We start from the raw sequence: 20,402 nt of genomic DNA, 5'->3' as shown, positions 1-20,402 counted from the left end.
TCTGTTTACTACTTAGTTCCCCTATCAATAACACATAACAAATACTGCCATGATGGAGGTACACCGATGCTTAAAAGGAAATGAGATCTGTATCCTTTTGCTAAATTCCATGGCTTCCTTAATATGCAGTTCCACTTGGAATTTAGGAATGTCTGGTATAAGAAGTGAGAAACAGTTTGAGAAAATCCCGGCTCAGAATTATACATCACAACCACATCTCACAAGTATATACAGCCGTAAAAAAGTTTAAAAGCAAAACTCCGTAACTACTCTTAAAGACCTTTGCAAACCTGGGCCTGCCAAGATGTTTCCAAACTGGAAAGGAACTCCAATCTCTTGCCTGGTACCGGACCAGAGGCTGGCCAGCCTTTTCTGTAAAAGCAAGAGAGTAAATATTTTCAGTTTTGCAGATCATTTTGTTGTAACCATGCAGGTAGGCAATAAGAAAGCTAAGAGCACTGGGAGATAGGAAACAAACGGGCATGCCCACACTCTCCCTTCCACTCAGGGCAGCTTCTCTGTGGTGGGGAGCTTTGCCACAATCACTTGCTTCTTTTTTCCATTGGTTTCTTTGTTTCCACCTTACTGCTCGAGCTCAGAACTTCAGGTGGGCCTGGTCCTTCAGCATCCATGCAGAGAAGGCTGAGCGGGGTTGGGAACCCCACCTGATGGAGAAGAGAGATTACTGGGAGGGACATTGTCGAGGCCACCATGACACGAGACAATCACACCTTCCGGGGTGAAAGGGAACAAAGACAAGGGAAGGACACAGTAGTGGGACCCCTAGGTCGCCTGCCAGGCTTGTTCTCCCTCCACGGCAACCATGGGGGCCTGGGGGGTGTTGGGCTTCAGCTACGGTGATTAGGATGAAGGGACTCAATATAAAGGACCCTCCAACTCCTCACTAGGTTCCAAACGCAGCCCCTCTAAGTCCACCCTCTGAGTTTCTGGAACTCTGCTGGAAGAATACATGAGCAGGCCAGAACCAGAGCCCAAGCCAAACATGACAGGGGTCTCGTGGGACTGTAACCCCATGCTCAGTGGTCGGGGACTCCTTGCAAATCTGCAGAAATCCCTGTTCCACCTCATTCCTGGGAGAAACCCCAGATCTCCTCCTGCTCTGTCTGTTCTTCTCTTGAGGCTATTGTCCTGGAGGGATGCTGAGTCATTGAACCTGGTCCTCCAAACGTACATAAGCAGCCTGTTCAATAAAACAAATTATGCACTTTTTCACATTTGCCAGTTTTTTGATTCCAGAAAGGCTGTGGGACTCATTCTCACAGTCTCCTGTGCCCCCACCACATGGTGGCCCTCTGCTCATGTAAACACGATTTCCCACAACTGCACCCTGCCTCCCAGCTTGTCAGAGGGGAGTGTCCCACAAAGACACAGGTGTTTGTGAGGATCCTGTCCCCCAGCATAAAACCTGCTCCTGGAGCCACGGTCAGGGATCTGGCCTCCTAAGCCGCTCAGCTCTAATTCAAAGCCTAAAGTGGGGGCCCCGAACATTGCTGAATGACTTTCTGAATCACCTGGACTGGAGGGGACTGATTTTCTTTCCAGGAATGGAGGTAGCGCAGCCTCCATTTTCAGGGCTGACCTTGACGATGGATCTAGTTCCCCCGACTGCAACACAGGAAGGAGTGGCCCTTCCATCCCACAGGTTGGAGACCCAACCCAAGGGAGTACTGAAGCAGTGCATTGCTGCCAGGTCCAGCATCCCTGCAGAGTGGCCTCTGCCCTTGAATGACCCCCTTCCCAGGGCCTTTCTTGCCCGGACACCACCACACCCCAGGCTGTGCCAGAGCTCTGGGGCTCTGCGTGTCCAGGGCACACAGGTGGCACCTGAGCCAGGTGTCCCCTGGGCCTCAAGGGAGAGAGGTCTGCTTCTGCATCAGGGGAAGGTGACCCCACAAGGCTGGCAGGACACTCTCAATATGGACCTCCAGGAGCCCTGGGAGCAGTTTCCCTGCAGGTGTTAAGAGCCATCATCAGGAGGGCAGGCCCCTCTTTGTGCAGACCATCCAGCAGTGCTGGGCCCACGTGCTGACCTCAGAAATCTACATGCCCCCACGATTCCCCAGGCAACCTCACAACTTCGTCACTTGGTGACCTGGGTACCACGAGCTCCTTGGCCATCCCATGAGGGTGGTCCTTGCAGGCATGGTCTCCAGGTTCTCCTGTTGAGAAATCCCCCTGGGTTTCTGTGGTCACAGAGCAGACACCAGAAGATTCTAGTCCTGCAGTGACCCCCACAGCAGTCAGCTCCCCTGTGCATGTCCAGGGACAAATGACAGCAATTTATTGCCAGGAACCGTGATTCCATACTAAGTTCAGGATCCTGGTAACTCACTCTGCACCCCAAAAAGCTTCCATGAGAAATGTGTGTATTGGGATGTCTGTGCCCCTAGAAGAGCTGTTCCTGAGGGTTCCTGGGACCCTCCAGCCCCTCTCAAGGTTCTCAGATCCTGGGTCTAAATTTCTATCTGCCTCTTTTGGTGTACGGCCACCTGTGTCTCGTGGTCACGGGTCACTTTATTGCATGACTTGGCATGTTCTTAGTGCTCGTCCTCCACCCCTGCACTAGACTCCCAAGATGTTCCCACTGACCCTTGGCTCCCTGGGTGGCTCAGGGGGCCCTAAGTCTGCACCCTTCACTCTCCTCCTCTACCCCCACCTCTGGGGCCACCCCTAGGTGGACTTGGAGGTGTTTGTAAATGAGTCTTACACAAGGACATGTCTGGACAAAGCAGGACCCCACCCCCGGAAAACTCACCTGCTCCCTTCTCAGAAGAGGACCCCACAGCCCCACATTGCCTCCCAGGGGTCTGCTCAGGACACAGTCCCCCAGTTCTGGGCAAGGTGTCTCCCTGGAATCCTTGCTTCCAGGAAGAGTCTCTCTGTCCTTCTTCAGAGTTTAGAGGTGTTCCCATGTCCCTGACCACCAAGATGCCCAGCACAGTCCCTTCAGTGACCTGGAGAGACAAGGAACTTATGTGGCCACAGGTCTCACAGGACACACCTGCTGGGACCCCAGGCTAAAGGGCTGTCCTTCTGCATTCTCAGGTGTGGCTCCCGTGGTATCTTTTTGCAGGGGGCCCAAACGGGGAGTGTGGCCCAAAGCAGTTCATGGGGCTCTCTGGGCAGGGAAGACTTGGGCCAGGTGGCCTTGCCTGGTTTCCCTGCTGGGCCACTCTGAAAACCCCCGCTCCTCTGGCTGTGGCTGGAGGCCCCTCAAACCTCAGGGCGGGGCTCTTTCTCTCAGCCTCCACTGACTCCAAAGCCACGCTGGTGCTGGCGAGGGGAAAGAGCTTTCTTGCCTTCTTTTGGCCAAGTTGCCACAGGTGGATGCTGCGGGGAGCTGGAGAGAGAGGTAGCACTTGCTCAGATGTGAGTGGTTAAGCAATTTGACACCCTGTCAACTAGCCTTAAACATTGGAATGAGGTCTTTCCCGGTAAAGCTGGAAGTTACTTTCAGTAACTTGTCTAAAGATTTCTTTTTTTTTTCCACTTAAAGACTCATAAAACCTCTCCCAGGTCATTCCTGGTATGGACCATTATCCAGGGATCAATCAGGAAATGCAGGAGGAGAGGGGTGGGGGTGGGGGAGAGGGGAGGTTAGATCAGAGCCCACGGAGAGGAGATGCCCCTCCCAGGAGCCTCACACTGGGCAGTGGCTTCTGGCATCCAGCTCTCCTGTTCTCAGGCCCATTCCATCTGCGGGGTTTTCCAAAAACATAATGGTGGAAGGGCCATGGAGGACACCTAGAACTTCCAGAATAGACAGGGGGAGCAGAGTTACCATGCTGGCCCTGGGTTTGGAGACAGACCTGCAGTGGAGACCACGGGCTTCTGAGAAGCCAGTTTCGAAATAAAGGCAGTATGCACTGGAATACCCGGCTCGAGAGAGTGCTTCATCATAGACATGTAATTTACATAGTTCTCACCACTAAATTCTGTGTTCCCAACACGCTACATGAATGACGGCTTCAACACACATTCATTTCTGAGATGTGAAAAAGTGTAGAGCCGCTCTTTCATCCTGCATAATGGGCATGGCTACACTTAAGAACACTTACCAAGATTTCTCAGCAAGAGCCAATTTCGAAATAAAGGCAGTTTGTGCAGGAAAACCCTGTTGGAGTGAGGGCTTCCCCATACACATGTAAGTTATAGAGTTCCCCTCACCATGAAACGCTGTTCCCAACATGCTACATGCATGAAGGCTTCGACACACATTCAGTTCTAAGCTGTTAGCATGTGGAGAGCCGCTCTTTCATTCAGCACAAAAGGCATGGTTACACCCAGGAAGATTTACCCAGATTTCTCAGCTGCTTCCTTCAGCCAGATTCAAAATAAAGGCAGTTTGTGCTGGGAAAGCCTGTTGGAGCGTGTTCAGAGCTGTTTCGGGCTCTGTCCCAGCTGGAGGGTGCAAAGCCCAACCTCCAGAAAGAGGGACCAGGACCCCACCCGCCAGGTGGTGTTGCCTTTGTAGGGGAACAGTGATCTTTGGGTAAGATATATTGCGGCTCTCTCTAAAAACTGCTTTGACTTAAGTTTGCATCCTAGTCACCAGTTCCAGGACAACAGAAAAGGCATACCCTACATCCCTTTGCACTCAACTCTTCCCAAAAGAGCAAATATTTGTCCATGAAAATACCAGCTGCTCTTCTAAGGCCCACTAAATACCCAGCAGTGTGGGCGGTGCACTCTTGATCAGGGACAGGAGGAGAGGGAACAGCGGTCCTCCTGCAGGCTTGGCCTGGTGTGGCAGCTGCGCTGTGGGTGCGTGGTGGGGAGGGAATGCAGGGAATCCTGTTTGAGGGGCCTCTGTGCACGCCTGCATTATAGTCTGAGGCTTCATACAAAGGCTCCAGGCATCCTAACTGGTTAGATACAGCCCCCACCCTTGGGCTGGAACCACCAGGAGATAAGTACCTGTAACAGGGACGGTGCCTGGTGTGGGGAGAGGTCATGGGACACTCCGGGGGCAGGGGCGGTGGTGATGGGGAAGGCAGGGGATGCAGTGAAGGGTGGAGGGAGCAGGGTCCTTTGCTTGGGGGTGCGAGTTCTTTGGGAGACCACAGGGAATGGCACACATCATCCCCACCCTATACCCCAAATTCCTAGCCCCGCCAACACAGGGGCTGCTCTGCACCCTCTCAACGTGGCTCTCCTGTAAGACCGCACCCAACCAGGCATCTGGCACCCTGCCCTACCTCCCCTCTTGGGACAGATCCCGTCTTCTTGGAAACTGCCTAGCAGCGCGTATTCAAGGCCGGCAGCCGGCCTGGCGGATCTGCACTTCAGGTGCCCTACCTGGCCAGACGTGCCTGCCTGGGCTCAGTCCTCTATCTTGCCCACAGGTAGCCTGGGTCCACTTCCGGTGCAAGCGGAGGCCGCGGAGCCCAGGCTGAGCCCCGCACACAGACAGGTGAGGGTGCCCCCGCCCCGCTGCCCCGCCGCCCCGCCCACTGTTGGCAGCATTGCCCCAGCCTCCGGCCGGTGCCACCTGCAGCTGAGGACCTCCGCGCAGCCCCGCCCGCCCCGGCCCCGCCCAGCTGCCCCATAAGCCTCCCCCCACCCCCGTCCTGGCCGCGCCCTTGCTCCCATTGGCTCCGAAAGTTCTGCCCTTGCACGTCTAGCCTCGGGAGGACGCAGACGCAAGCGCTAGGGGAGGGCCCCGCGGCGTTGCCATGGATAAAGACGCCGCGCTCCTCGCGGGCTGGCGTGCGCTTCTGGGGCAGGCAGCGGGCTCCGGAAGTGTGCAGCTGCCCGGGGCCATGGCGGTGTTTGCTGCTGGGGATGGCGGCTTGCTTGGCCGGGCCACTAGTTCTGGCCGCGTCAGTCGGCGGCCGACATCCTTTCTGGGGCGGCGTCTCACAGACGGTAAACGTACGGCAGCGCCGTTGGCGGGGCCAGTGGACATGGACCGGGGTGGGATCCGGGTTGGTGTGGCGGCCGGGGAGGGCTGAGGTCATGATGGCAGCCCTTCTTGGTGAAACAATAAAATGAATAGCCATTTTCACAAGACCTCTGAGTAAATCTACTAGGGAACTTCATCCTGGACTGAGGAAGAGGACTGGGGAGGAGGGGGCATTCAGGGGCACAGAGAACCATGGGCCACCTGTCCCACGATGGACTTTAGACTCACCCTCACCCTTCAGGAACTACTAAATACACACAGACAGAGTGCTATGGACAAGATTTTTTTTTTTAAACAAATCCCTGAATCCCTAGCAGGTCTTGTTTCTACCCATACACAAATGGCTTATGTGCATAATGTTTCACAAAAGCCTTAAAATATTATCACCCCAACTTGACACATCAAGAAACTGAGGTAGAGAAGTTTATCACATTCTACAAGATTAGAGAGAGGCCACGTCAGACACCGTATTTAAATCCAAGCCCCTGCTCCAGTGCTCACACTAGAAAGTGTGACATACTGCCCCTTTCCTGCCCTCTCCCTGCAATCAATCTCTGAAGAGTCTTTTCTGTGTCACCTGGAATCACAATCACATTCATTTTCCACAAAGAGCTATGTCACTCCTTGGAGGACTTTTCAAAATCTAAAGGGTTGGTTTGAGAGGAGAGATTTGCATTTTCTGTTTCTCAAAGGAAACATGGCTTTAAAAGAAACTGAAAAGTAGTTATCTAGTCTAAGCCCTCATTGTGCAGAGAAAAAACCGGAGGCTCAGAAGAGATGAGGAAAGGGCCTTATTAACAAATATTGCCTCAGTGCAGCACCAAGCCAGACCTGGCACTTCTAGGGGAGGATCTGGAAGGCCCAGGAGAATGAGTGTTAGAAAACAGAAAGAGAAGAAGCATACAAGGCCCCGTCTCTTCACCACCATAACATGAATTTCCACCAAATTACCCAGAATGGGTGCAGCCAATATTAAGTTTGTCAAAAGAGGTTATAGAATTCTCAACCATAGTGGAAATTCCAACATTTACTGTGCTTTTTTCCCAGTTCAAGCATCAATTCAGTGGGCACTCTGTACCAGGGACTACACGAGGCCTGGGGTTCTCCCAAATACAGATCTCTATTACCACGTGTGCAAACCACATTAAGGCCACCAGAAGAAAAGCGCCCACAGATAAGATGGAATTACTGAAACTGAAAGCAGCAAAAGAGCATATATTACTAGGAAAAACGGTGCTCCTAGTAATGGACACATGGACATAGAATGCAAACTGTGTTTAGCAGGCAGGAAAGGGGGGATTAACAGATACAAATTAGTAAATATAAAATAAATGACAAGGACCTGCTACATAACACAGGGAACTATATTCAATTTCTTGTAGTGATTTATACTAAAAACAATCTAAAACATATATATATACATATGCATATGTTTATAACTGAATCTCTGCTGCACACTTGAAAATAACATTGTAAATTGACTACACTTAAATAAAAAATAATTTTAAAAAATAAGTAAAAATAAATGCAACGCCATTAAGAAAAAATAAAAGAACTCTCTAATCCCCTTAACTGTAGGTGGTCGAGAAATCTAGCTGCAAACACCAAGTCCACTGGATCACTCCAGCACTGGCTGTCACTCTTTCTGACCATCAGAGAGTCACTTGCTTCACTGAGGTTACTTTTCTCTTCTGTGAAAGGCTACAGTTGCAACTAACGATGTATAGAATCTCATCATTCACAAGCCCAAAAAGTAGTGAGAACTTCACATGGGCCAGGCTCTGGTCAGATGAAAAGATAGGGTCCCAGATATATTCATGGGTAGAAGAAGTTTATGCCATAAAGGTATAAATTCTTCCTGTTTTGATAGACAGATTCATTTCAATTCTGGTTAGAATTCCTACCAGATTTTTCTTGGAATATAACAAGTTAATTTATGGTCAGGAATAGCCAAGAAATTTCTTTAGAACCACCACTTGGGAGGGGTGGATATGTCATTCATTTCCACTGCTTCTTTCTGAAGTGATGAAAACGTTCTGGAATAATAATGGATGCACCACTGTGAATATGCAAAAAGCTGCTGAATTGTACCATTTAAATGGATGGAATTCATGGTTTGTGAACTATATCACAATAAAACTGTCCTATGAAAATTATTTCTTGACAATTATTTTTCAGTTTATACACTAGTCTGTCCCACAATTTAAGAAAAACTAAAAACCTAAACAAGCCAAACTATGCCAGGAGCACTTTAGGACTGCAATATGCCTGGGTCTCCAAGGCCTCTGGTGGTGCTGTTCCTGTTAACACACAATAGCTGGGCTGGGCTAGTTAGGGACTGTAACTATCTTTTGAAAATCGAGGATCACTCCTTTCACCCTGGGAGAGGGAAGGAAGGAGGATGTCACAGCCTCATGCCTTCAGCACATTTTTAACAGAACCAAGCCCTGCTTTCACCACTGCAATCCCTCTCACTATAAAAACACGTGACATCAACAAGCACCGCCATCATAACACCTGAAAGTGTTCAAGGTACTTACCTGAGGCAGAAACATGGGGGGGGGAGACAGAACCTCGCTTAGCAGTGACGCTCCCTTTTCCCGACTCCACCAGGAGAAGCTGGGCGTTAGAGCCGGAGGCTTTCAGCCCAGGTAGCAGCGCCCACGCCACAGAGCTGGTCCTCAGGGAGCGGGAAAGGGAGAGCAGGGCAGCCCCGGGGTCGCGGGGCAGGGAAAGCGGGGAGGGGGACGCGGGCTGCAGCCTCGCTCGGAGGACAGCCCCAGCCACAGTCCCAGGCGCCCGCCCCCGTCCGGGTCCGCAGACCCCGCCCGCCCGGGACACAGCCCGCCCAGGGGCGGGGACGGGCCGCCGGACGAGAAGAGGAAGCCCGGGAGGAGAGGACTAGCGGGAGGGAGAGGGGAAGGGGACGCCAGCCGCGGACTGAGGGGATCCCGGCTGGGTGAGAGATGGCAGGTGCACACCAGGCCCTGGACACTGTGGCCGGGACGCCGGGGCAGGTGGCGCTGGCAGAGGGGTCTGGCCTGAGCAATTCATCTGAACACGGGCTGACTAGCGCCCTTGGGGTCTGTGACAGGCGGACCGCCCTCCCGCAGCCGCCTGACCCCTTTCCCAGGAGCCCCCCACCTTGCACTTCCACAGTCAGAGGCCCCGACCCCAGGCAGGAACCAAAGGCCTACCGGGCGACGTAGTTGAGAAGCCTTTGGGCCCGATCCCCGGCTCGGATATGGAGCTCCCAACCAGCGGACCACTTGGCACTGACTGCGCATGCGCAGGAGGGCCAGCGATCCTCTCTGGGTTCTGTGAGAGAAGGTGGGACAGCGAGGGAGGGAGAAGATGGGAGCGGGTGGAGAGGACGGGAAAATTGGAGGGATACAGATGGACAGGATGAGCAGAGAGAAGGAAGGGATCTGGAGAAGGGAGGGTCTTAGAGGAGTTGGAGAAAAAAAGCTTTACCTCTGGGGCACCCCTAGGCGGCAGAGCTGCCTCTGTACCCTTCTGTTACCCTTCAAGCCCCGCAGCTCAATTTTACCACCGTGATCCAACCCTCCGTCCGATGCTTCTGCAGAAACCCTAGGGAGATCACACCCGTTGCCCCCACGCGGAGCTGGGTTTTCTGTTGCTCTGAGAACCAAGCACCCGCAGGTGTTGTCGCTCAGAACTACCTTGGGAAGAGCACATATTCCCCTTTTACACGCTGGGAAACAGGCAGGCAGGATCTCTGCCTTAGCTCCACTGTCCCAGGTGTTGGGCTGGCGGGGAGCGGGATGGTACAAGATCAGAGCCCCAGACAGAGCAGACTGCCTGAGTGTTGGTGCATAGTCCCCATCCCTCCTGGGTAAACCATACCCCCCCCTAGTGGAAACATCAAGGGCTCACAGTAGTTCCCTGGGTGTGGGAGAGCTGTCCTCATGTGAAGGAAAAGTCCAGCTGGGCTAACAAGCTAAGTCACAAATCTAAGTGTGATAAGTGTCAGTTTACTGATCTAAATTCTGCTGGGCTATCTCGTAAATCTGAAGTTTAGTGTCAGTTTATTGGGCTAACAACCTAACTCGTATTTCCAAGCTCAACAAGTGTCAGTAATGTGATCTGTTACAAATTGATAAGCTCCAGTGTACTTATTCCTTGCTTTTTGTTCTTTGAGCCTTATTGGCTAAGCCCCCCTTACTTGTAACTAAGCCTTTAAAACCTCATGTGCACGTCTTGGAGGTACTCAAAACTTCGGAGCCGAAGCCCCTCTGAGCCCACCGGCATAATAATTCTGAGTACTCCAACACTCCGATTGGTGCTTTTGTCTTGGCTGGCCTGTTTCCATAACACTCAGCTCCAGTGCCCAGCTTTCTAGGTAGATAGGAGTGTTACCAAGTCGAAATTAATTCTCCTCAGTGCAGGACAGGCCAATAAGTTGGGAGACCAGATGTTGGGGCATGGAATAGCAAGTTTCTGTAGACCTAGATGGCAAACTAATGTCCTGGAAAACCATCTCCCCAAGTCACAATTCAGGCTCCTTTCCTATGTGCTTGGTTAGTGCAAACTTCTTAGTGTAGGAATTCCTTCTTGTTAGAATCCTTTCTTCTTGCAGCTATCTGCGTGGGTCAGATCCCTGTAAACCTCCAACAAAAGAAACGTTATTTTCTATTCTGCAATTTGCTATGTTTTAATGAATGAAAAAGTGTTAAATATCCTTAAAGGTCAGAGCCTTCAGAATAGGGTCTCCTGTTTATTTCAGGCTCTAGGCAACATTGTTTTACAAGCAAGATGAAGCCTAGGTGACAGAGCATAGGGTTAAATTCAAAGGAACAAATCTAATATGGAGTCAGATTTGTTCTGTTATATTACCCGGCCAGATGCCACTTGAGGATTTAAACCCCTTTAAGTTAAAAATAACTAAAATTTTAAAGGAATTTACATACATAGGTGGGAATGTGCAAAGCATATCTGGAAAAGCACCCAAAGGATAGTAAACAGAGGCATTTCCAGAGAGGGCTGAAAGAACAGAGGATGAGGGAAAACTTCTTTCACTTGTGGATTTTTGTTCTCTGAGTTTTTTTTAAACCATTTCCTTGTATTTCTTTTTCAGATAAAAGAAATGTGTAATGGAGCAAAGGAGTAATTAGCTTAGCAAATACAGCAGCCATGGAATCACTAGTCATCACTTTTGATTTAAGCCAGAAAGCATTTTTTGACTCTCTCCAATGTGCTCTGTCCTGTTTTAAGACTTCTATTAATATTATTATTATTATTATTATTATTATTATTATTATTATTATTATTACTATTACTACAACTACTACTAATATTACTATTACTATTATTACTATTATTTTATGAAATAATAACACGGTTTACCTCACCCCTGCCCATGGCTGGTGGAAAACCAACCGAGTTTTTCTTGAGTTGTTTTCCAAGGAGTAGAGATGAGTTTATAAACAGAACACATCTTCAGGGTAATACAGGCAGAGTGCTTTTCCAGCAGGCCAGAGAGCTATGAAGTGTTTTCAACAGAGGCGCCCAGAAGCTGAGAGAGAATGCCTCCAGGACACTACAAAAAGCTGCCCAAACTGCCGTCTCCATGGTACTACTGAAATAGGAAAGAACAAATCTGACTTCATATTTGATCTGTTTCTTTGAATTTAACAAAGCCAAGTTAATATCCTCCGGTCTTTTCATGGGTTATGATGTCACAGAGGAAACGGACAGGTCAACAAGGAATCACTCTGCCGTGATCCCGGAGCCGGGGAAAGGGATGGGCTGCAAGATGTATGAAGCAGCCGCAACTGTGCCCGTGCTTCTAGGCAGGTATCCAAAATCGCCTCGACAAGGTGTCAAACATTTGTGCCCATGCCCTCATCAACAGACATGTATTAAAGACAAATGGAAACATATAAAAGGCCAATACCCTTGCTGGGTACACCGTCCAAAGAACAAAGTCTCAGTTTGACAACTGGCCATCTCGGTTCCATGGGATTCATTCTTGGAGAACCTTAAAAACCACTCTTCTGTCCTCAAGAATTGCTGCATATTTGTCCTATCTTTGGCTCAGGGATGGAGCACGTTCAAGTGAACTTTAATGTCTGCACAGATTTGACTGTCTTTTTCCAGGTTCACTTGTCCATTCCAAAGAGGCCTGAGCTAAGTCCATCCTCCGTAAGATCTATTCCCTCCAGTGACAGCTCATTGAGCCTGCAATTAAAAGCCAAGTGAACAAGACTGTCCTCAGCTAAAAAGTTCACCCACCCTTCACTGTTTTCTTAATCTCCTCTCCTGGCTAATTGCAACAGACTAACACCTCCCTCCACCAAGATACCCAACTATGTCATTTTTCTCCCCAAAGAGAAAGTAAGGTCCATAAAAGAGGAGACAACTCCATAGTCACCTCTGAATTCTTAGCATATAGTAATGTCAATAAATACAACTCAGATTATTGTTAGTTTCCTTTAAAACCTTTCTGGTAATTTGAATGAGACCTTGGAAGAGAGCTGTTTGCTGTCCAGTATCTTGATCCACAAGACTCTGGAGGCCTTTTTCGGAATAGCTGTTCACTGATTCATTCAAAACACAACTTATCAATCAAGGAGTAGCTGTGGTTTTCTGCCAGGAGTTTGTGGTCACTCTCATGCCAGAACAGCTTTAAACTATATCCTTAATTTGGATTTGTTATTTTTCCCCTCTTCCACCAAAATTGACTTTTCTTACTTTCTTGTCTTGAGGAATTTTTTTTTCCTATTTCACCCTTTAGTAAAGCAAGATTCTCAGGATGGGCTTGGCCCATTATATGATCACCCATCCAACTCCTAGTGTCAGAGGCCTGGGGCTCACATCCTTCCCTCCTGTCAAGGCAACTGAAAACCAGTTCAGGAGCCAACCAGCACACCACGGCTTCTAACGCTCACGTATCTCTCAGAAACCCTGCTTTCTCGTTTGTCTTGGCTTCTGAGAATTTTCCCTCACTTTCTTGACAATGAGTTGTGCAGCTTGAAAGATGAGGAAGGAAGGTTTTATTTCTCAATCAGCGTTTTAAGGAACTTGTGTAATGAAGGTTTTCAGGAGTTTCTAGAACCCTCCATTGCCGAGACAGAAAACACACTAGACATTTTCTGAATTTAGTTCTCATGTGCATTTTTTCTTTGCTTTTTTTTTTAACTGCTAACAGACATTTTTTAATTAAAAAAAAAATAAGGCCCCAAAAAGAATAGAACACTGAAGGGGCAAACAAATTAACGGGCAAAGACAGAAAAATGATAACTACTCTACAAAGTTAATATAATACATACACTATGTATCAGATCAGCAATTCTCAGTAACAGCTAATTGAAACATGACCATGAGGTAAAATTTCTCTCCTGTCAGGACATGGCCAACAGAAAATACAATTAAACCAACAAACTAATATCCTAAGTCTGGCGAGGTACAGAAGGCTACAAGCTAAATGTGTCTTATTCTAGAAAAGAGGGAGTCTCACCAGCTCTTTTCTGTGGAGCCTGAGCCCACGGGAGGACGGTGAAGTGAGCTCTGTAAGTACACAATTAGCAAAGTGAGTGATGAATAAATAGACGTGAGCTTTGATGACAGGGATAATACTACTATTCGTTTGTCCTTTAAAGTATGACTTCACGTTCAGTGATCAATACTTCAGCGTCCTTAGGAGTTGAGATTTTAGGAAAATGCACAACCTGGGCCCAGATCTCCTCTTTAAGCTCGTGACACTGCAGTTAGTTGTCTCAAAGGCAGCTCCAACTCCACATGCAAAGAGTTGACTTCACGGTGTTCCTCCCATAGCCGTCCTTACCAGGGCCCCTGGTCGGGGGGTAAGGTCTCCCTGCGTCTCCCAACTCAGGCCCATCACTCACAGATGTGAATGGACCCCTCCTTCAGGGACCAGATATCCTCAGACACCGAGTCCCACCACCCTCAACTGACCTACCAGATACTCACTGGCACTCACTCAGAACTGACTCTCTGCTGGAGACCACACTGCACACTGCACAGTGTATCTCACTGGATCTCCACAATAGTCCTGGGAATTGGGTACATCACTGCTTCAATTGATTAGATAAATTGTTTCACTTCCTTGCGTGCGTCATTCAAACTGACACGGCTACTAAGCCACAAGCCTGGGCCTGAAAACCACTTGAAAATTGGACACTGCTACACCTCGCAGCCACCCTACTCTGACTCATCACATCACCTCCTGCCAAGCCTTCTAAATGTTTCCAAACATTCTAGAAGACAAATATGAACTATGAGAGCACCCCACTCTCCTACTTAAAATCTGTCAATGATGGTTCACTCCCCTTAGGAGAAAGCCCAACCAGGCCTGAGCACAGCCTAAGGCCCCAGCATCCGCTTTCCCTGCACGGCCGCGCCGCCTCACCCACCACGCAGCTCTACACGTGCCGTGTCTAGGACAGGGATGCTGACTCCGCACAACCCAGGGCTTGTCTCACTCGAACAATGATCACCTTCTTCAGTGTTCATCTTCTTCATTGCTGACTCTCACAAAAATGTTTTCTCATGATGAATCAATATCTTTTTCCTTACAACTGCCCATCATTAATAATGAGCTCCTCCCAAAAGAGAGAAGACCTAATTCTCAGTCTCCTTATCTGTAAAGTGAGAATAACAAGGAAATATGTGAGGTTTCAAGAGGAATAATATTCATGTGAGGCTGAGGGACAATTCCATCATACAGTAAGCATTCAATATGTGCTTACTTAATATTAATAAGAATATATTGCATTCTAGCAACCTTCAATCAATGTTTTATGACTTTGTCCAACAGACTACTGACAAACTGTTGGACGAACCACTTTGAGCAGATCAGCACAAGCATACTGGGAGAGGTAAGTGCTGACTCCAGTTACAGCTGCAGCCACCCAGCACTACGGGGCGGGGGCAGTTTGCTCAAACTCTTACATGTTGCTTGAGCATTTAGTTCTCATTATAGAATAAAGACAGTTGTTCTTTAGTCAAAGCTCCTGAAACATAAATCTTCAAAGATTGATGCAAATTAGGTTTCAAGTACAACACTCTCACTAGAATTTATTTGAAAATTATAGTCTTAGCTACTCCGCACATCAAAAGGGCATAATCTTAATGTATCTGACTAAATACACTGAAAGGGTTGTTTAAAAGTAATTAAGAAGAAGCCATTCAGAATAAGCTCTCAGTATCATCTGCACAAAGACCCACCCAAGGGTCTCATTTCTCACTTCCACATAGGTGTTTTCAAGTAGCTTACCTTGGGTCTTGGTTTCTTATAACACGGGGCGGGGAATAGTTGTGGATAGATTTATGTAGCAAATATATACCAAGGGTATTTGTTGTGAAGGAATTCTACAAATAAGAAGATTGATACATAGTCCCACCCATAAGAAATTCAGCCTTTCCATTTACAACAGCATTAAAAATAAAGTGAGAGATACATTTAACAAAAATTTACAAGATTTGTACATTGAACTTTTTGAAGTATCACCAGAATAAATTTTAAAAGATCTACATATATGGAAGACATCCCATTTTCATGGAATGATTGACAATATTATTAAAAATGTTAAGAATCCTCAAAGTGAACTATATATTCAGTGGAATCCCTATCAAAATTCCAGCTGACTTCTATGCAAAATTGAAAAACTGATCCCAAAATTCACATGGACGTGCAAGGGGCCCAGGACAGCAAAAACAACCTTGAAAAAGAAGAGTAAAGTTGGAGGACTCACTTTAAAGTGTACTAAAATGCTATAGTACTAAGTCAGTATGATACTGACATAAGTTTGGATAAATAAGTCTAAGAGACACAATAAAAACCCACGGGGAAAAACTTACATTTACAGACACTTTTCCACTAGGGGGCCAAAAACACTCCATTGAAAGAATAGTCTATTCAACTAATGGTTCAGGGACAGCTGGGTATCTGCAGGCAAAAGAATCAATCTGGAATCTGAACACCCATATTTTATATAACAAATAAAATTAATTGAAAATAGATCACAGACAGAAATGTAAAAATTAAACCTATAAACTTTCTAAAAGAAGACACAGTATAAATCTTTGTGGGCCTAGGATAGGCTTTGGTTTCCTAGATACAAAACCAAGAGCACAAGTGATAGAAGGAAAAAGCAGATAAACTGGACTTCATCAAAACTAAAACCTTTTTCTTACAAAGGACATCATCAAGAAAGTGAAATGACAGGGGAAAAGGGTATCTCAAGACAGAGAGTGCGTGCTTTGCAAAAAAATAAAATAAATCTTTACATCAAACTACCTCCCTTGTAAAGAAATTGTTTTAATGTTTAAAAAAATATAGTTAAAGGACAATGTGCAGAATAGAAGAAAAATTTTGCAAAGCATGTATCTAATAAGAGAGTAGTATCCAGGATATATAACGAATGCTTACAACTGAACAATACAAAAAAATACACCCAATTTTTAAATTTACCACGAATTTAAATAGATATACAAATGGCCAATAATCATATGAAAAGATGCTCAGCATCACTAGGGAAGTCAAAAACAAAATGAGATCTCATTTTACACCCACTAGGATGGTTATAACCAAAACATGGACAATAACAAATGTCGTTCAGGAGGCAGAGAAACCTCATATGCGGCCAGGGGAAAGGAACAATGTTGCAGCTTCTTTGGAGAAGTCTGGTATTTCCTCAAAAGCTTAGAGTTATATGTCTCAGCAATTCCACTCCTACATATAGAGTCATCTTTCAATATCCTTGGGGGGTTGGTTTCAGGAACCCCACACCCTGGATACCATAATCCAAGGATGTTCGAGTCCCTTTACAATCAACCATCTGGATTCATGTAGTGGAAACTACAGATATGGCGGGGCAAATGTACAGCCAACAGAATGAAAACATATTCTCATAAAAAATTTCACATCAATATTCATAGCAGTATCATTCAGAGTAGCCAAAAGTTACTAACAATATCCATCCATCAATGAACGGATAAACAAAATTACCAAGAATAGGCCCACAAATTTTGGTCATTGAAACTTTGACAAAGGAGGTGAGAACATACAATGGAGTAAAGACAGCCTCTTCAGCAAATGGTGTAGGGAAAACTTAACAGCTGCATGTAAATCATTGAATTTAGACTACTCCCTCACAGAATATACAAAAATGAATACAAAATGTGTTAAAGACTTAAACATGTAGACAAGACACTATAAACCTCTTAGAAGCAACCATAGGCAAAACATCTGACATACATCTCAGCAATGTTTCCCTAGAGCAGTCTACTCAAGCAATAGAAAAACAACCAAAAATATACAAGAGGGATCTAATTAAACTTACAAACATTTGCACAGCTATGGAAACAGTAAGCAAAACAAAAATACAACCAACCTATGGAATGGGAGAAAATATTTACAATAAGTGAAACTGCTAGGGGCTTAATTCCCAGAATATGTACACAGCTTTTACACTTAATAAGAAAGAAAAACAAACAATTCAATTCAAAAATTGGCAGAAGTCCTAAAGAAACATTTCTCCAATGAAGACGTACAAATGGCCAGTAGCCACATAAAAAAATATTCAATATCATTATCAGAGAAATGCAAATCAAAACTGCAATCAAGTATCACCTCTCACCAGTCAGAATAGCCATCATTCAGAAGTTCACTGACAATAAATACTGGAAAGTCTGCGGAGAATTGGGAACACACCTACACTGTGGTGGGGATACAGTTTGGTGGAGCCATTGTGGAAAAGTGTATAGATGTTCCTCTAAAGACATAAAATTGACCTCCCAGATGACCCAGCAGTCCCACTCCTGGGCATATATCCAGAAGGAACCCTAATTGAAAAAGACACCTACACCCCAATGTACACAGCAGCACTATTTACAATATCAAGACATGGAAGCAACTGAAATGTCCACTGACAGATGACTGGATAAAGAGGTTGTAGCATATTTGTCCAATAGACTACTATTCAGCCATAAAATAATAATAAAATAATGACATTGGCAGCAACATCAATGGACCTGGAGAATGTCATTCTAAGTGAAGTAAGCCAGAAAGAGAAAGGAAAATACCACATGAGATTGCTCACATGTGGACTCTAAAAAAAAAAATAGAAAGAAACAAAAAAATAAACTTATCTACAGAACAGAAACAGACACAGAGACATAGAAACCAAACTATGGTTACCAGTGGGGAGAGGGTGTGGGAAGGAATAAACTGGGAGTTCAAGATTTGCAGATACTGAGTATGTAAAGAATAAACAGCAAGTTTATACTGTATAGCACAGGAGAATATATTTAATATCTTATAGTAACTTATGTTTAAAAAGAGGATGAAAATGAATACAGGTAGGTTCCTATTTAGCTGAAGTGTTGTGCTGTACACAAGAAACTAACACAAAATTATAAACTAACAAGACTTCAATGAAAATATTTTTAAATAGACCAAAAACGAAAACAAAGGAAAAGGATATTATCAAGCAAAAAGAATAAAGTACTGATTCAGGCTACAATTATGGATGAACCTTGAAACTTTATGCTAAAATAAGCCAGACACAGAAAGCCAAATAGTGCCCTTTAAAGTGAACTGTATCTAAGCGTTTATTGTACTACTCCTGTAAATTTTCCAGAGGTTTGAAATCTATCAATATCAAAATAAAATGTATTATGTATTAAAAACTTAAAATGCTTCCTCACAGGAGGGCTTTAATTATTAAATGCAGAAACGCATATAAAGCTCTTGGAAAAACAATTTGCACGTCCACACACAGTCACTGCTGTCACTGCCACTCAGAGGGTGGTGACAGTGCTGATGAGAGCTGCCTCCACTCGCTCCCCTGCAGAAAGGAGTGAAGGCCTGAGCTCTGACAGGCAGGGTGAGCGTGAACCTGAGTCATACACAGCCACGTTCCAGACTCTGCGTTACCCAACTTTCTTATACAAACTGCAACATGTAATGTAAACACGCTAGAGGGATGTATCTTACAACACAGGGAATACAGACAATGTTTTACAGTAACTCTAAATGGAGCATCTATTGTACACCTGAAACTAATATCATATTTTAAATCAGCTATATTTTTATGAAAAATTAAAAAATATTTTTAAAATGCTATCACTTTAATATTCAATTCGGTTTTTAAGTTACTACTAAACAGCTCAGAATGTATAAAAGCATTTAATTGTGCTGTTTGCTTACATATTTATTTACATTCAGCCTCTTGCTAAAAGAGAATTTAAACAATTCTGTTAAACACAGCTTAACAACCATAACAACAAAAGGCAAAACGGAGAGTGAAGAGAAAATGGAGATTCAATACTTAAATGAAACCAGGGGGAAGTAAACTCATAAAAATGGATTCCATGAAGTCAGGGCAAGTGTTAAGGCTGACTAGAAATTCAGCTGTAGGATTCTTGGCAGCGAAACCAAAAAGAAAAGATGATGGGGCGGGTGGTAGAGCGTGTGCTTAGCGTGCACGGGGTCCTGGGTTGAAGCCCCAGGGCTTCCACTAACAGGTAAATACATCTAATTAACTGCCCCCCTAAAAGATCACCAAAGAAAAGAAAAAGAGAAATTTCTTTCCCAAAGAACCCTGATATTAAATTTGGATTAAATATTAAAAAAAAGAAAAAAAGAGAAATTCAAAAGATAAGTGACACTGAAGGAAAACCACAGCTGGCCTAACAAGCTAAGTCACAAATCAAAGTGTGATAAGTGTCGGTTTCCTGATCTAAGTTTTGCTGGGCTACCTGGTAAATCTGAAGTTTAGTGTCAGTTTACTGGGCTAATAAGCTAACCCGAAAATCCAAGGTCAACAGTTGTCAGTAACGTGATCTGTTCCAAATTGATAAGCTTCAGTGTACTGATTCCTTGCTTTTTGTTGTTTGAGCCTTATTGGGTATTAGCCCCATACTTGTAATTAACCCTATAAAACCTCATGTGCACGTCTTGGAGGTGCTCAGAGCTTTGGAAAAGAAACCCCTCTGAGCCCGCCAGCGTAATAAATCTCAGTACTCCAACCCTCTGTGTGATTCTTATTTCTTGGCTGGCCTTTTGTTTCCATAACAACACAAGCGCTAATGCCCGTGAGATAAATCTGGGGAGGCTGCTGGTAAGTCGCCATGTCTCACGTGGGAAAATCTGAAACATCCTTCTCACCACTCAGAGTCATCATAAGCCCACACCACACCTCCTGCCGTTAAATGCAGGAGCACGGTTAGGGCCCGGCCTTTGCTGTCTTTGTGTCATCACAGTGATACAGGATGGAAGGGGGAAGAGCACAGCCATTCAAGGAAGGCCGCAGCAATTGACATCAAAATGGTGAAGGATTCAACCCCCAATAGGCCTTGAGGCTCAGGATGAAGAGATTTAACTTCTAGCAGATCTTGAGATTCAGTAAACATCCATTGTAATAGTAACCTGGTGAATAACATGCCCCAGGCACCATGGCAGTCCCAATGATAGCCACAAAAGGTCAAA

At 45.8% G+C, this 20,402-nt stretch overlaps 1 protein-coding gene across 1 annotated transcript in view; it reads right to left on the bottom strand.

Annotated features, from left to right (window-relative positions):
* Window positions 1-322: 322 nt before the first annotated feature.
* Window positions 323-20,402, bottom strand: part of LOC140693122 (uncharacterized) — a 141,399-nt gene continuing 121,319 nt past the window's right edge. Inside the window, exons 8-12 of the mRNA XM_072957179.1 lie at window positions 3,174-3,361; window positions 2,777-2,975; window positions 2,114-2,180; window positions 1,085-1,201; window positions 323-665 (exon numbers count right to left, since the gene is read on the bottom strand). Of these exons, the coding sequence (XP_072813280.1) occupies window positions 596-665; window positions 1,085-1,201; window positions 2,114-2,180; window positions 2,777-2,975; window positions 3,174-3,361 (641 nt within the window). The 3' untranslated portion in view covers window positions 323-595. The remainder of the gene's footprint in view (window positions 666-1,084; window positions 1,202-2,113; window positions 2,181-2,776; window positions 2,976-3,173; window positions 3,362-20,402) is intronic.

Source organism: Vicugna pacos, unplaced genomic scaffold (assembly GCF_048564905.1).
Source record: "Vicugna pacos unplaced genomic scaffold, VicPac4 scaffold_19, whole genome shotgun sequence".
Lineage (NCBI taxonomy): Eukaryota > Metazoa > Chordata > Mammalia > Artiodactyla > Camelidae > Vicugna > Vicugna pacos.
Note: the sequence above shows the minus strand (reverse complement) of the source record. Positions and strands in the feature narration are given on the sequence as shown.